The 16,299-nt window shown below is 42.4% G+C and overlaps 1 protein-coding gene across 1 annotated transcript in view; it reads left to right on the forward strand.

The window, feature by feature from the left end:
* The window catches only part of Kcnma1 (potassium calcium-activated channel subfamily M alpha 1), a 697,898-nt gene that overhangs the window by 541,880 nt on the left and 139,719 nt on the right, over window positions 1-16,299 (forward strand). Inside the window, 3 exon segments of the mRNA XM_035452632.1 lie at window positions 610-719; window positions 13,460-13,528; window positions 15,964-15,975. Of these exon segments, the coding sequence (XP_035308523.1) occupies window positions 610-719; window positions 13,460-13,528; window positions 15,964-15,975 (191 nt within the window).

The raw sequence follows: 16,299 nt of genomic DNA on the forward strand, positions 1-16,299 counted from the left end.
TGTTCGTGTGTCCCATGTCCCCACAGCCTTAGAAGTTATGATGGAGGTTGTAAAGGGCTAGAGATGTAACTTACCCATTAAGAGTGTTTTCTACATAATCGTGAGGACCCACATCTGGATCCAGGACTCACATAGCAAGCTGCATATTCTGCAAACGCCTGTGAACTCCAGCTCTGCAGTATCCAACACCCTCTTCTGGCATACATACCCACATGCACATATGTTCATACTCTCATGCAGACACAGTCACACATACACACACAGTCTCTCTCTCTCTCTCTCTCTCTCTCTCTCTCTCTCTCTCTCTCTCTCTCTCTCACACACACACACACACACACACACCTCTAACACATCCATGCAACTAAACATTCATTTTTAAGAGTAAGGCAGCACTCTGAAGGAAATCTACTGAACTCAGTACCTTTGGGGGTCACTGGAAGCCTAAGGGTGGTTCTGTGGTATGCTCCCAGCTGCTCAGAAGGTTGTCCACAGGAAGGTCATTGTGTGACTAGTGCATTTCTTTGTTTAACTAAGACTATATAACTCCAGCTCCCCTCTCTCAGGTTGTGGCTGTGTTTTAAATCCTCTTCCTGTGCACGTTTCTCTTAGATTGAGGAAGACACGTGGCAGAAATACTACTTGGAAGGAGTATCCAATGAGATGTACACAGAATATCTCTCCAGTGCCTTCGTGGGTCTGTCCTTCCCTACTGTTTGTGAGTAAGTGACTGTTCACTGGATGTTCTTTGCCTCTCAGGAATGTCTCCTGCCTCTGCTTGCACTCATTGGAACACTCGATTCTCACTCCTGTGGGCTCAGGGCTGCATGTCTGTGGACAGGAAAGTGTGTCCTGACCAGGTCCTGCCTTTGGATGTCAAACTGGCTCCAATTTATCCTCTAGGTCCCAAAATCTTGAAATTAGATCCCTGATTTGTACACGCTTACAATTTGTGCCGTTTGCCTGTACATCTTTCATAACACCGCTATGAAATGGAAATCTTTGAAAGGTGGCATGAGCTCACATGGCCCTTGTTTTACTTTGTTTAGTTTATTTATTTGTTTGTTTATTTATGGTGTTAGGGACTGAGCTCAGGGCTTCACCTTCAGCCCCATCTGCTTTTCACAGAGAAAAAAAAAGTCAAATCTTGCCCGTTCCAGGACAAAGGAATTTTAATCTCCCTTCTAATTAAGTTCATGATATATAGACATTTAAAGTGCTTTGCTATTTACTGAGGAACTTTGCTGCCAAGTGCACAGAAGGAGGCCTTGAACAGGTCCTGCCCACAACTGCCAGGCTCAAATAGCAAGAATTGGAACTGGTTCCCAGGGCACCTGCAGCAGGCCATACCTTGTATCTCCGGAAGATCAGGTGTCTTGGTGTTGGGAGTTCCAGGTGTCCACCTGGAGGCATGACAGTACCCCCAGATTCACCACTTTGACTCTATGGATTGAAATAAAATCAAGCAAGGTCATGTTCCCTGGGGGGGGGGGAACGAGGTCTGAAAGTGGTGGACTTCTAAGCCTGACCCACTAGTATGTGACCCTTTAGCAAAGGTGAATAAATGGTCTCACTGATGCAAACTGGGAAGAAACAGGTAGATCTAGGGTGAGGGAGAAAGAGTCACTTACCAGCCAAGCCCACCATCTGGGACTCTAGAGCGGCAAATCTAATGGTGCTAAATCAAAACTGAGAGTTCTTGATAGTAATGGAAACCTGGGGTCGTTGGGGTTCCTGTTTTTGTTTGGTATGCAGAAGGGAGAGACTGAGACTCCCACCAGGGAACAAGGCAGGTGTTCTCTGCCAGTCTCCAGGCCCAAACCCCCAAGCACTCTAAAATGGTTTGGTTGTTTACAGAAATTTCTCACCCTGTCTCTAAGCGATAGTTTAAATGCTAAATGGACTGGAAAAGTGAATAGGTAATTGATTTGGAAGGAGTTCTTTTCTAGAAATGGAAGCCCTATTGCAACTCCCATGAGCACCTTTCCCTGAGAGTGATTTCTCTTTCCGCTGCTGTGGGACGTAGATGCTCCTCTGCAGTTCAGCCTGCTTCCGATGATGGGCAGTGTAGAGCAAGGAGAACTTCCATGAACACACAGGGCTCTTTAAGAAGGCCCTTGAAGCCCTCTGTGCTCAGTTCAGGGTGGGATAAGCATCAAGGCAGAGCTGGCAGTGAGTGAGGCCCTGTGACGTCAGGGATGCTAGCTGGGAAGTTTGGAAGCTCTTTTCCTTGTCCATTAAGTTTCCTGCTTTAAATAGTGTCGTTCCTGACAGGAGTATCCCAAGGAAGCTCTCTCTAGCACTTCGGCCTTTTCCTTCCCTCCATTCCTCAGCCCCTGGGGGGGGGGGGGGGGGGGGGGGGAATGTCAAATCTTTTAAAGACTAAGGGTGGGCACTATTCTCCCCAAAATGGCTCTAACTGGAATTCTCACAGAGTGCGTTGGACCCATGGACTTGGTATTATTTAATTTGCTCGAGGCTAGTTGCTGGTATTTTTGGACCATGGTTATTTCACAAAACAATGCAAAACAATGGATCTCTGTTGGCCACACAGGATCCATATTTTTGCCCAACACTAACTGGCTCCCACTTGCGGTAATGAAAGGGCTATATATGCTTTCTCTTAAACTAGCGTGGAGTGACACCCAACAGCCCAGATCAACTCTGTCTGCTACCAGCCACATGAAGCTCCATTAGCCTTCAGTGCTAATGGAAAGCCTAGGTTTCAGAGGAAGCTCTCTTGTCAGGCCCAACACTAGTAAAATATGAATTATTTCCCTTGATTGATTTTTGTCTTTAGAACATGTTCTAATGAGGGAAAAGATCTCTTAGACGTACCTCGTTGTCAGTGAATTTAGTATTTGTTCAGTAAAGCTTTTGAATGAAAAAAAAAGCAACTTCTTGATGTGAGTGAGAATCTTTTCAGCCTGCTGCTATTATTCCTTTAATGCAGCAATTCGGCAGAGGTGGAACTAATCAATAAAGAAAGGACATTTAATGAGATTTAGGAACAACCCAAAACATTGAAGCTCTCTTCAAGCATTTGATTATCTTGAGGCTTAATTATCTGTGTTTTCTACTTTAAATTAAAGAAAAGCCATAACTCAAAGTTACCAGCAGTTTAATGATAACACTCTTCAATTCAGGTTAATTAAAGCGCAGCTGTAATTAGAGTGTAGTGTTGTATATCACCAGGCTGCCGCGTAAGTATTTTCATTACTGTAAGAACTGGCTATTCAATTTCAAGATGACATAAAGGACGCCCAAATATATTTTAAGCTGGTTTGTAGAGACGGAGAAGAATCGGGGTATATTCTGGGCATAATAAAGCACAGATAAAATATACAGATTTTCAGAGTAGTTTCCATAATTACGTACAACACTAAAACAATATGCAACCAATGATGTTGCAAAGCATGGAAAGAAATAAATTTGCTCTTCCCCTGGGCTGGCAGCAGCATACCACCCAGCAGGTGGGACCAGTGAGATTCCAGAGTTCTCTCAGAAGTGAGGCAGAGTAGGCCTATGAGAAGAGAGAGTGGCAGATACACCAGGTGAAATTGAAGGTCGTCTATAAAGAAAATAAAAGAGGCTGCTGCAGCGCAGAAGAGGCAGGGGGAGGACTCCAAAGGTACTGTCACAAAATTGCAAGTGTGCAGAATGAGGGTCTAGCTATAGTGGCAGCCTTTGAGTCCACCCTGTGTGTGACCAAAGCTGGGGCTCTGTTCCCAAGCTAGAAGCTAATTTAGACAAAATGAGCCGAAGTATGTAGCCTTTCACCTGCATTTCAGTTACAAAGCAATGGGGAGATGTTTGTGTCGACAAGGCAAGGGGTGTCAGAGTAATATAAACATCTCATTCTATGCACAAGATACCCCTTAGCTTGAAACTTTGAGACTCAGAGGACCTGGGTGCACCTTTCCTAAACAACTTAGAAAACAGATGACAGAACCAGGGTTCCAAGGTGCTAGTCTCGTGCAACTGAGAGCACCTTGGAGGAGGTGACATTTGAAGGCTGGCTCATTAATACTTTTGTGGGGAACTTATAAAATGATATCCATGCTTCATCCCCAGATGTTAAAATCTGGAGTAAGCCTTTAAAATATGCATTAATTTTTTTTTAAACGAACAAGTGAGGTGATCCTTATCTGAAATGGGAGGACATTAAACTGCCCTGTCCTTCCAGCACATCACACTATAGTCTGTATCCTGCTTTGAGCTCCATCATTCAGGCAAATCATAGAATCTCAGATGGGTCACATCTTGCAAGCTTATGTTAAGATCTGGTCCTCTGCGAGCTGGAGAGGTGGCTCGGTGGCCAGGCTGAGAAGGCTTGCTGCTCTTGCAGAAGACTAGAATTTAGTTCTCAGCACCCACTCGAGCAGCTCACAATCCCCTATAAATCCAACTCCAGGGGGCCTCATGCCCTCTTCTTCCTTGGCAAGTACCCACACCAATATGCATATATTCTCACATTTACATAAATTTTTTAAAAAAAGGATCAGAGCTTTTGCATTAACTTTGTTCTTAGCAACATCTTGGGGTCTGAACACCAGCACCCATCTACTTCCTTTCCTCCTTGCTTGCTCCCTTCCTTTCTAAGCAAGTGTTTGTAAAGATGGGGATGGCCAGTGTCAAGCCTACTGGAAGGCTAGGGCTATGAAGCCACCTTTTCCCTTAAAGGATCTTATTCTTGAGTAGTCTATACAACACGACACTGTACAATGCATAGAATGAAGTCACAAAGGACTGAGGTTGGGCCCCCAGATAGGCCACTTACTAGGTTAAGATTCTTTGTGTCTGTGTACTTTTTCTGTGATAGCATCAATTGTTGGGCCTTACGCTTGGTGCATGTTATGAGATTCCTCATATGCCATAACCTTTCCTGCCTCTCGATTCTTTCTGCATTCCCCTCTACCCCCATTTCTATCAAATGTAAGCAGGAAGGAAAGAAAGGAGGCAGGGAGGTAGGGAGGGGCACTGTGGCAGTTCCAGTTTTTTTTTTTTTTACTTTTATTGTTTAGTAAATTCTCCAGTTATTAGTCACAATAGGACAGAAATGAAATGAGTTAGAATATTTTCACCATTGTGTCAAGCTTGTTGCCTTAGATTTGACTAACTATTAAACATGGACACTTAATAAAAATTCTTTTGAATATCAAGCAAACAATTTGTTTTCCCTTTAGTGATGTCTTCAGAGTCTGAAATTGGGAAGGGAGCTCACCCCCATACTCGGGAAGCTGTAAGGTTCTTGTGTGCTTACTGAAGACATGTGGCTGGACTGTAGATGTTACACTTTTGCAGAGTCTTCCTGTAGACCAGGGAAGGATTCCTGGAGGAGATGCCAGTTTATATGAGCTGATCCTGTTTAAAAAGAAAAAAAACATGGATTCAGAGGAGGGTAAAGTTCAAGTCCCAGGGAATAGAGATGCCAGATCACGAACTACCATAGGGAGATTTCTCAACACACCCGCTTCTTTGAGTTTTCCTAATGAGAACCCTGCAGATGGGGACAAGGGGCATGTCATCCCCTTTGACATATGATGCTTTGAGAGGCAATTCTGATGGTAGTTTCTTTGTGAAAGCTAGCAAACATGAGGATGCCCAGGTGGGTGGGGTGGAAGAGCAAGGTGGGCAGAACAACCTAGAAAAAAGCAGGTTCAGCAATCAGATTGGCAAGAACACAGAGTTCCAGGTTCAGAGTCTCACAGCGATCCTATTAGTCAGTCATTCATCACTTGCAAAATATAAAAGCTTAATTGTATGAGGTTTTACAGCTCAGAGGGGATTAGGACAAGAGGTGTATTTCAAATACGACATGTCTCTCTGTCTCTCTGCAGCTGATGGAGCAGTTAAGATTCAGTTTTGATACTGAGCATTTAGTGCTTGGGTAACTTGGGGAAATGCAGTAGGAGGTAATGAAGGGCAGTTGAGCCCCTAAACCCCACTGCAAAGTGTGTATGCTTACTGTGCTGGCTTCAGGCAATGGAGAAGTCTCTGGGGAGGGAGGCTCTCCATTTTCTCACTTATCCACCCGCCTTCAGTATGGCTGGGATGCAGAAAATTGGAAACTTTTCCTATGTCATCTTGTAAGGACAGATCATTCAAAAGAAGCCACAAGAGAAAAAGTTAAGATTCGTACAGCTCAGGCAAAGAAGGGCCTCTTGCCCAGTGCCAACTTGAGTTCTAAGAGTCCATTGATTGTTTACAAGAGGCTTTCTAATTTCAATGTGAAGCAGAAAGAGATCAGACAAGCCCACTTGTTATCTGGTAGACTCTGTAGCATGAATTCCTGAAGGCATGTGCCAACAGAATTTATTTTAAAACTTAGGTTGCATCCCCAAAAACCAAACCAAAACAAAAAACCATATTTTCCACTGGGTGGTGGTAGTACATGCCTTTAACTCCAGCACTTGTGAGACAGAGGCAGGTGAATCTCTGAGTTCAAGACCAATCTGGTCAACAGAGTGAGTCCTAGGACAACCAAGGCTACACAGAGAAATTGTGTCTCAAAACACCAAAAAAAAAAAAAAAAAAAAAAAAAAAAAAAAGATTTCTTTCAGAGATGGTTCTATCCAGTCTCTTACTTTGGGAGTTTTGTAAATAGGGCTGAACATATATGAACACAGATGTGAGTGTAATATTGATAACTACTACTGCTATAGGAAGTGACAAGGTGGAGAATGATTCATTCTGTACTATCAGATAAACCACTAGCAATAAACCCCCACTGAAACTCTCAAGCAAGGTTGTAGAGTCTGGTGGCAGATTCAGAATTCTGGACAGAGGCATTAGGCAAAGAATCCACTTAGAACAGTAGGTGTGCCAGCTAGGATCTCAACTGGTAGCTGAGTGCAGAGCAAGCACATACCCTGTGGTGATGGGGGGAGTACTTCTGTGTGTGTTTATCTTATTGATTGTTGAATAAAGTTCTGTTTGGCCAATGAGACAACAACTTAGGCAGGACTAGGATTCAAATAGGATTCTGGGAAATGTAGTAGAGAAGTGGTGATCCAGGCAGGAAGTGACATAGCATGGAGACTCATATTTAAGCAAAGGAAACAGGAAGTGTCCCCCTTTCCCCTTTGCCTCCTCCAGCAGTGGGATGTGATCCACCAGCAAGGGAGGACACCAATGGAAGGTGTCCAATAAGATAAGTCTTATAAAATATATAGATTTATGATAAATAAGACTGAGCTAACAGGTGAGAAATCCTAGTCATTGGCCAAGTAGCATTTGAACCTAATACATGTTTCTGTGTATTAATTTGGACCCTAACTCAGGCGGGTGGCTGGCATAAAGTGCACACGTGGTGGTGGGGCTCAGCGGCTTTTGGTGGAAAGATATATTGTAATACTGTGGTGTAAGTTTCAGGGGAAGAATGACAGTAAAGTTTCCCCAAATGGCATTTGTTAGTACTATGGGAAAACACTAACTGTCCACCTCAAAGAATTAAATTACTTTGAAGTTTAAATGTCTTAGGTCTGCTAGGGAGGAAAGACAGTGTGTGTGTGTGTGTGTGTGTGTGTGTGTGTGTGTGTGTGTGTGTGTGTGTGTGTTATGCATGCATGGTTGTATATGCATTTGAGAGTAGGCATATTCTGAAACCTTCCCCATTGACCCTTGTCAAAGCTATGAAGAAATGAGGTCTAACATTAACTCCACTAACAGTACTAATTCCTTCCATTTTCTTGGTGCTCAGTCTTACAAGTCTTGTTATTTAAAATACATATTTTAAGTGGACATTCTCATCTCCAGAAGCTCTCCTTTCCAATTACAGTTGAATGCAGTTGTTCCTCCTCTAGCCCCTTGGTCCTAAAGCCCCTCTTTCCATGTCCACCCACAGTTTTTGGAGCACTTCTACTGTGATTATGGCAGACATCCTGAAGTCCCTGGACCTCTGGGTAGCCGGAGGGGAGCTGGTTTTGGGAGGAACTGGTTTTGGAAGGTTTGATGGGTTTAGACAGTTTAGAAACTGTTTTTCTGTTGTCTGCCACTTTCCTGTTGGTAGAGACCTTTTCTCTAAGCCCCATCTTTGCATCTACTTTGTAAGCACACTACAAGGTGCAAACTCTATGACAGGTTTCCATGCTTAATTCACACCAGCAAGTAATCCTTCCAGTCAAGGGGACTGATTTAATGGCAGGGACAATTTATTTCTCTCTGGGTAGTTAGAGACAGCTGGACTCTAATTCTTAAGAGCCTTTGTTCAGGAACATCTGGGTTGAAAATGCTATAGTTAACAGATGATGTTGGCAATAAAAGAAAGGGGGCTTTGTATAATGGCATTGTCAAATTTGGTAGACCTCTACTTAATAATTATAAGGAAAGCAATCTAACTTGTTATTACAACAGTTTTATTGCAGATTGCTGGTTTAAGACCTTTTGTGACAAGTGGCATTTTTTCCCTCTTGGAGGAAGGGAGAAAAAAAAAAGGTCATTTCTATTCCAGTGTAAGTTTTGTAACCAGCAACAACTTCCCACACTGGAAATATTGGGAAACTTCATTTTAGAAACCAATAATTAAACTCTCTCTAACTTATGGCTGGATTTATCTTATTTATTACACTGTGAAGGCTTTCTGGATTTTTTTCTTGTCCTGTCTCTAACCCTGATTATTCTTCATGATTCTATACCAGTTCCATATCCATGGAAATGACTCAGGCTGAGTAAAACCAGAGGAATGAAGATCATGTTTAGATAAGGCTGAGTGGTAGGAAGAGGCAGGCATTGTGGGACATCAGAGAGGGTATATACCTCGAGGAGTCCCTTTTAGTTATATGAAGGATGGCATGGCTCCAATGTGACCATATTTGATTTGCTAAGGAAGGCTGAAAAACCAGATTTTTTTGAAGGAATACTATGTTGATCAAACAGTATGGGTCAACTTCATGTTGAGCTTCTCTGAGTTCTCTCTGTTTGTTTGAGAAGTAGCACTACACATTACGTGGAAACTACATGTCTACTTAGTTTTTTTTTTTAATGCAAAAGCCATTTGAATACAATGCTCATTCTGCTTTACTAAAAGAAAATGATTCAAGTTAGTATTCAGCTAAAGGACATCAACTCCAGATTGTCTGCAGACATATGCTTAGGCATGTGCCCTCCTGTAACACAGACTGTAGAAGAGGCCAAGAATAAATGGCTCTCTGTATCTTCACATTAGATTCGAATCTTAGCCTAATGGTTGGAAGGCAAACCTTAGCTTCCCAGCGCTGATAGTGATTATTATCTGTTATTATTTCCATTTGCATCTTCCCCAGGCTGTTGGCATCTAACAAGCAAGATGAAAGGCATCTTATTTCAGGATTCTGCACTCACATCCAAGCTCTGTTAGCTCTCTATTCCATTTCCCCTCCATTTTTCTAGCCAGTCCTGTAAACCTCCAGTCTCCTCATCTAGTTTGCTTTTGCAGCCTTCATCAAAAGCTGCTTCTTTATACTCCCAGAATGCCAGGGAGGCAAAACATGTGCCTTATATACTAGAAAAGCTTAACACATGAAGTGGGCTAAGAATGATCACCATATTAGCTCCCCTTTTTGCTTATGTAGGCTTTCTCTCTACCTCCACCCCTAGACCCATTAGACTCCACACCTCTGTTATATCCTTAAGCCAAAAGATGCTAGTGTTCTCTGTAGCAGGATATAACAAAACAGTGTGATTTGAACTGAAAGATAGCCATACTTCTGTTTCTGGGTTAATTGATGGCTTATATGTCAGTGTGATTTGTAAATATTGAAAAGATACCTGTTTGAGTATTATTTAAAAGTGTAAATGCATATAAAGAGGCAGCCAGATAGCAATAAAGATGAAGGTGGGACACTGAGCAGGAGGAAGAGTTGGGCACCGTGGGACATCAGAGAAGTTGTACCCCTTGAGGTGTTCCTTTTAGCTATATGAAGGATGGCTCCAGTGTGTCCATATTTGATTTGCCAAGGAAAGCTGAAAAACCAGATTTTGTTAAAATATGAAAGTACATGTTGGTAGTTCCAGTTTTTGAAGGAATACTATGTTGGTTGAACAGTATGGGTCAACTGCATGTTGGACTTTACTGGGTTTTCTCTGTTCATAGAGGAGCAACAGCAACACACATTAAATGGAAACTACATCTCTACTTACTTTTTTTAATGCAAAAGCCCTTTGACCTTGAGCTTGTGAATGTGCCTTCCTTGGACTTCAGCTTATTGTCTATATGAAAAGGGTATGAGGGACTGGAGAGATGACTGGTCTTCTAGAAGACCAGGGTTCAATTCTCAGCTCATAACTATCTGCAACTCAGTGCAAAAGATGGCCTGGATTGGATTGACCTTCCTTCATGAGGAGGATCCTTGTTTCTTATATCCAGCTGGTAAATGGCAGTGAAGCACTTAAGAATGAACACATTTGCCCTTATTACATATTTGATCCTAGTCAAAATGTCATGAGGCAATTAAATGCTCACTTACTAGGAGCCACTCTTGTCTTCCAACCATTAGGGTTAAACTCATACAAGTAATGAAAATCTTTGATCCCATAAACTTCCCGAGTTATAAATAAGAAGGAGTTGTTCACAGGACACCAACAAATTAATTTTGCATGATCCTTGCTGAGATCAGGTTGCTTTGGGGGGGGGGGGTTGGCTAGTATTTGTGTTCAATAGTGTGTTCTTGACCCAGTACTTTGCTTCAGCAAACAATACATAAGTTACATGATTAAAAAAAAAAACAAAAAAACTTAGACTCTAGAAAGAACAGCAACACAAGGTATAATTGCATATGTTAATTGCATGAAATATAACATAGATTAAGAACATTGTCCCTGCTACAGTTGGTGATACTTGCATTGCTTCAGAATTGATCTATACAACCACCTCAAAGTTCAGGTCATTAGACTGCTGGCAGGAAACATAAAGCCTTCCAATCATAGAAAGCCCAAATTCCCTTGTATAGAAGTATTCTTCTGAAATCTGACTGTCTGGAAGGTAATACCAAGGAGCCAAGACCTCTCATTTGAGAAAAAGCAATTGATCTTATTCTCTAAAGAGAATATAAGGCCCTCATCCTACACCAGCACCTTTCTTGCAAACCACACATTTCTATGCCTTACCTAACTACTAAGTCATTTCATCATTTAAAAGCAACTACAGGGGCTAAGGAGATGGTTTGGTTGGTAACGTGCACACTGTGCAAGTATGAGGACTTGAGTCCAGTCCCCAGAATCCATGAAAACAGGCAGGTATGATCATATTCATTTGTAACCCCAGTGCCTGGAAGTATAAGACAGGAAGATCCCTGAAGCTCACCAGATAGACAGCCTGGCAGAATTAGTGATCTCCATCTCCCAGTGACAGACCTGTCTCAAAAAACAATGTCTGAGGAGCAATACTCAAGTTTGACCCTGGCTTCCACCATGTGCACATGCACTCCCTTGCATATGTGTAACCACACTCAAAGTCAAATCAGCTCCATGTCTCTCATTCACTTAGAATAAGCAGCATGTGCCTTGTTGGGGCAAGTGGAATCCTCATGAACTTTCACCCCTCTTGCTCTCTAATCCACTCATGGCTTGGCATGACTTGTACTTTCAGTGCCAGCTTTGCAGGCTGTGTCTGGTTCTCAAACATTTAGACCTTTTTCCTGATTCAGGACTTTTGTTCTTGACATTTCTACCCTCCAGAGATCCCTTTTTCCATACCATCTCATCCCCATCTCCTTGTCTCCAGTGCTCTCTGCATCTTTAAGGTTGTCCTCTTGGACCATTACAAATTGACACACCCATTTTCCAGTTGCATTTTATCCTCACAAGTTGTTTTACTTCTACATAGGATTTGTTCAAGGTCTAGAAATTTATTTTTAATTCAATTGTATATTGGTATATAATTGTTCTTTCCCAATGAAAAAGACACTACACTGGAGGGGAAAACTTATATCCCTCCAAGTCAGTCAGAGTCCTAATACTTAACCACTGGATGGGTTGTGTGGGTGTTCTGGGTCTTAACTTTACCACCAGTCAAACAGAGATATCAAAAGAAGGACAGTATCTCCCATGGAGCAAGGTGGTGAGAAATAAGTAGAGTCATCAAGGAAGGCCTTATCCTTTGACCTCGTATCTCATCCCCTTTCCAAAGTTGAAACTAAATGACCAGGGTTCATTTTTCATTATTGCTTGACTAATGTTTCATTATTTAATATAGCCTAAAATACATGATAATGCTTATTGTAGAAACATGTGATACATAATATATATAGTTCATTTTTTCTTCATGTGAGCTCTTATCTCTTTAAATAGTCACTGCATTTTAATCTAAATTATACTATATTATTTTCAGGTTTATATCTTATTATTTGTGACTCTCACATCTTAATGCAGTTTTCAGAATTCATTTCTGAATTTGGCAACCTTACGCTTCACTGCACCATTCTTCATTTAACCTTTGCCTTTGAGTTTTCTGGAATGACTAGCACTACCTTGAATCTCTTTATGCACAAGCGTGTTATGACACCTCTTTTTTATTTTCTTGGAGCTGAGACACAGTGACTAGGATTCATCTCTTCACAGAGGCCCTCTATGTTAGTGGCTCCATTCACTTCACACTGTGGGGAAAATTCTAAACATTTTAAAGACATTTCTTTGGCCAAGGAGAGAACGTTCAGATACACAAAACTATGAAAAGCAGCCACAGTCAGTGTGAACTTAGGTAGGAGCTAAATGATGTGTATACTGGCAAGGAGCTGGAGAGGTTTGGAAAATAAAATCTTTGAAGATAGCAATAGCTAGAATATTGCTTGAAGCTGATAATTAGACTGGCCATGGCCTGGAAGATGCCTTAGAGGAGAAGAGAAGATATTGGAGGATAGAAGAGTTACAAGAGTGAAGGTGGGGAGGCAGGATCAAGCCAACAGAGAGCAGTCTGGTCTGCAGCCCAGAGCCCTATGCAGAGGAGGTGAGACAACTTGGATGGAGCCAGGAGTGACAAAGCTGGAGTCATGTGCTGGGCACTTAGATGGAGGCTAAGTATTATTACCATCATTCCAAGCACATGGGGGGCTGCTCTGAACAACAATATGAGCCATTTGTACAAAAGACCGAAATGGAATCCAAATAACAGGTCACACTGCTCCAGGTCTCTCCCTCCCCCTGCAGTTAACATTTTACTACCCGGTTGAGCAACTAATGAATCTGGCTGCTGTAAATCCCCAGGCACAAATCTCTGCTTGGGGTCTGTGTCTAGACATCCAGAACAGAGCCCAATTTGCACTTTGAATATCTAGTACCTTATCAGGTATGGGAAATCAGCTTTAATGGGGAATATGGGTTAGTGTCACTTTACAGGTCCTACCTTTGGCACCTGAGGGTAGACTGAGGGTCCCCTGGATAGCCCCTGGATAATGACTGTTAGGGGACAGCAAGTTCCATAAGGTGTTCGTTATGAGACTCTGCTATTCACAAGCATTGACTGGGGGGCCTCTCTGTCTCATTGCAGGCTGTGCTTTGTGAAGCTCAAGCTCCTGATGATAGCCATTGAGTACAAGTCTGCCAACCGGGAGAGCCGGTAAGTTGACGTTCATGTTGGAAGTGTGCATCCTGGGAAGGGTCTGTCTACTTCCTCTTTCTTGCTTTGTGATTTATTTGCTTGGAACCTAATGCAACACACACGCACATGCACACGCACACGCACACGCCACGCACACGCACACGCACACGCACACGCGCACACACACACGCACACACACACACACACACACACACACACACACACACACCAAATTCTGCAATATATTTCAAGACACTGAAGTTTCTAACCGGGACCAACCTGTCATGCCATGCCCCACTGGGCACCCAGAGGTTTCCCTGGAGGACAGGAGAGAGCAATTCCCAGGAGCTCCACCCACTATACTATAGCCTCTATACAAGAAAGCATTAACAGACCCTCTCTTCAAGTCCCTTTTACTGCTGTAAGCAAAAAGCAGGTGGCCTCAGGCCTTCTTTACAGCAGCCTGTGGTAGAGCAGTGATGGGAGGTGCCAACTCTCTCAATAGCCAATTTTCAAGCAGCCTATTGTGTACCATATGCGTTTCTCCCACTGCAGCCCATATCCAGGTGGCAGAATATCAGCTTCATGTAAATTAGCCAGGAGAGAAGAGCTCTGAGGCAGGAGCTCTCATTATTTATTTATTTTTCACTTAATGATGTGCAAATCAGACCAATGAGGGACAGGGTCTGGCTGAAACAGATAACACCCCAGTCGATACATGACCTTATTGCTGGTTGATGGCAGCAGCATTGTATGAACAGGAATCTGGTGGAGGGGGCTGTCCTATGTGCCTTATTGATGACACAGATGATCTTTGATCCTCAATTCTTAGTCATAGTTTTAGAAGAAAGATAACTGGTTAAAAGATAGCCTGGCTTCTGTTCTCTGAAATGATGGATCCAGATGCTGTTCCTGCTCTAGTGAGGCTTTTGCTCACACATGTTCACAAGGGCAGAGGGGCGCCCACCCCCAACACACACCTTCACAACTGAACAGAATGAAGGGCACTACCTACAAAGTTCTACTAATGTCATTCAAGGAGTTTTCACTATCTTCGTAAGTGACCGCCCTCACACACACATGCACAAATGCCTATTTCCAAGTATGTGCCTGTGACAAAAACAAATAAACATTGGATCACAAGCAAGTGGACTCTCTGTTGTCCCTCCCCTTAACTGGCAGATCAGATGGTCCACAGTTAATCTGATCTAATGCTGAGTTACTTTGAAAATCCAAACCAACCAGGCAACAGAAAAGAAAATGGCAGATTTGGTGGCCATTTTAGAATACAGCAGTAGCAATTTAAAAACTATACATGGAAGGATAAATTTTTCTTTTCCATGTTGGCAAAGGAAAGACTATTAAAAGTATCCTTTGAGCCTAAGAAAGCCCTGATTTGTCTTTCAACAGTGGAATTTTCTAGGATCTCTGTTTGCTCCAGCCTTACCTGGATCCATGTGTGTGGAGGAAGGACTATGGGTCCCTGTGGGTTTTTTTTTTTCCCTGTGGGTGGGGGCCAGGTTGTGAATGGTGATCTTTGTGATGCAAAGTCAACACACCTTTATGGGTCTAAGTGTTCTCTCTTTATCACTTGTGTCTATCTCTTTCAAAACATAAATAAAAGAAAGAAAGAAAAGTGTCACCCTGTAGGTGGTGCTGATGCTGAAGAGTGTTTTCTGACCCTTCTGGTATGATCTCATGGCTGGAGAGGACTGCACCAGTCCATGAGAATCAGCCACTCAGCTCCCACTAATCGCTCTTTGGCCACAGGGAAAGAGAGGGTGCCGCTAGAGTCCGGGCACCATTCTAAGGAAACAGATTCCAGGTCCTATGAATACACACTCTTCCCTTTGATAGGCCCTCTCGTTGATTCATAAACCTGAGCTGTTTTCAACAAAGCCATGTCTAGAGATATAGGTTGAGGATTTTGTTTCTCCTCCTAGAGCCCCCAGAAAAGGCAATAAAAGGACCTTGTCTGGCTTTGTATTGGCTTTCTGTGTGCAGTTGCCAGCATTAATCCTCAGTGTGGCTTGGTCTCAGTGTGGAAGCACATGAGTGCTTGTGGAAAAAGGTGTGCTGGAGGGAATGTGGATCATACCCCCAAGAAAACACAGGACTGCCCAACTAAACTAAGTCCAAAAACCACACTTTTTAAAAAATATCCTTGTGAGAGACCTAATCCTCATCCTCTAGCTATTGCAATGGACCAGGTATGGAAATCTAGAGAAGCTGCTTCTCTTTCCCACCTTTCCACCTCTGACCTGTGTTTGAGGATGTTCTCTGTTGTTGGTACCACCCATGATACTGTTCTCATGCTTTGCTGATAAACCTTGTTTTCACACGCATCCTTCAAATGATTTGAAACAAAGGTTTTATTCCTTCCTTCCTCCCGGTGTCAGTCAATTTATTATCAAATTGTTTGATTTGAAATTCTTTTCTTGTCGTTTTTGCAGAAGCCGAAAGCGGTATGCATTCTTCGTTAACTTTCCTTCCAACCTCCACCCTCTGTCTTCACTCCTAACCACAGGACTAACCATTTGCCAAGAACTCAAGAAGAGAGAGATTATATATATATATATATATATATATATATATATATATATATATAAAATCTCATTCCCTTGTCTAGTATATATATAGTATATCTATACATATACATATATATATATATATATATATATATATATATATATATATATCACCTGTCTCCAACTAGAATACATAAAAGTAGCCTGCTGCTCTCCTCGTTTGATTTGTTTATTCTTTTGGTTGATGCACTAACTTCTTTG

The sequence above is a fragment of the Cricetulus griseus genome, assembly GCF_003668045.3.
Source record: "Cricetulus griseus strain 17A/GY chromosome 1 unlocalized genomic scaffold, alternate assembly CriGri-PICRH-1.0 chr1_1, whole genome shotgun sequence".
Lineage (NCBI taxonomy): Eukaryota > Metazoa > Chordata > Mammalia > Rodentia > Cricetidae > Cricetulus > Cricetulus griseus.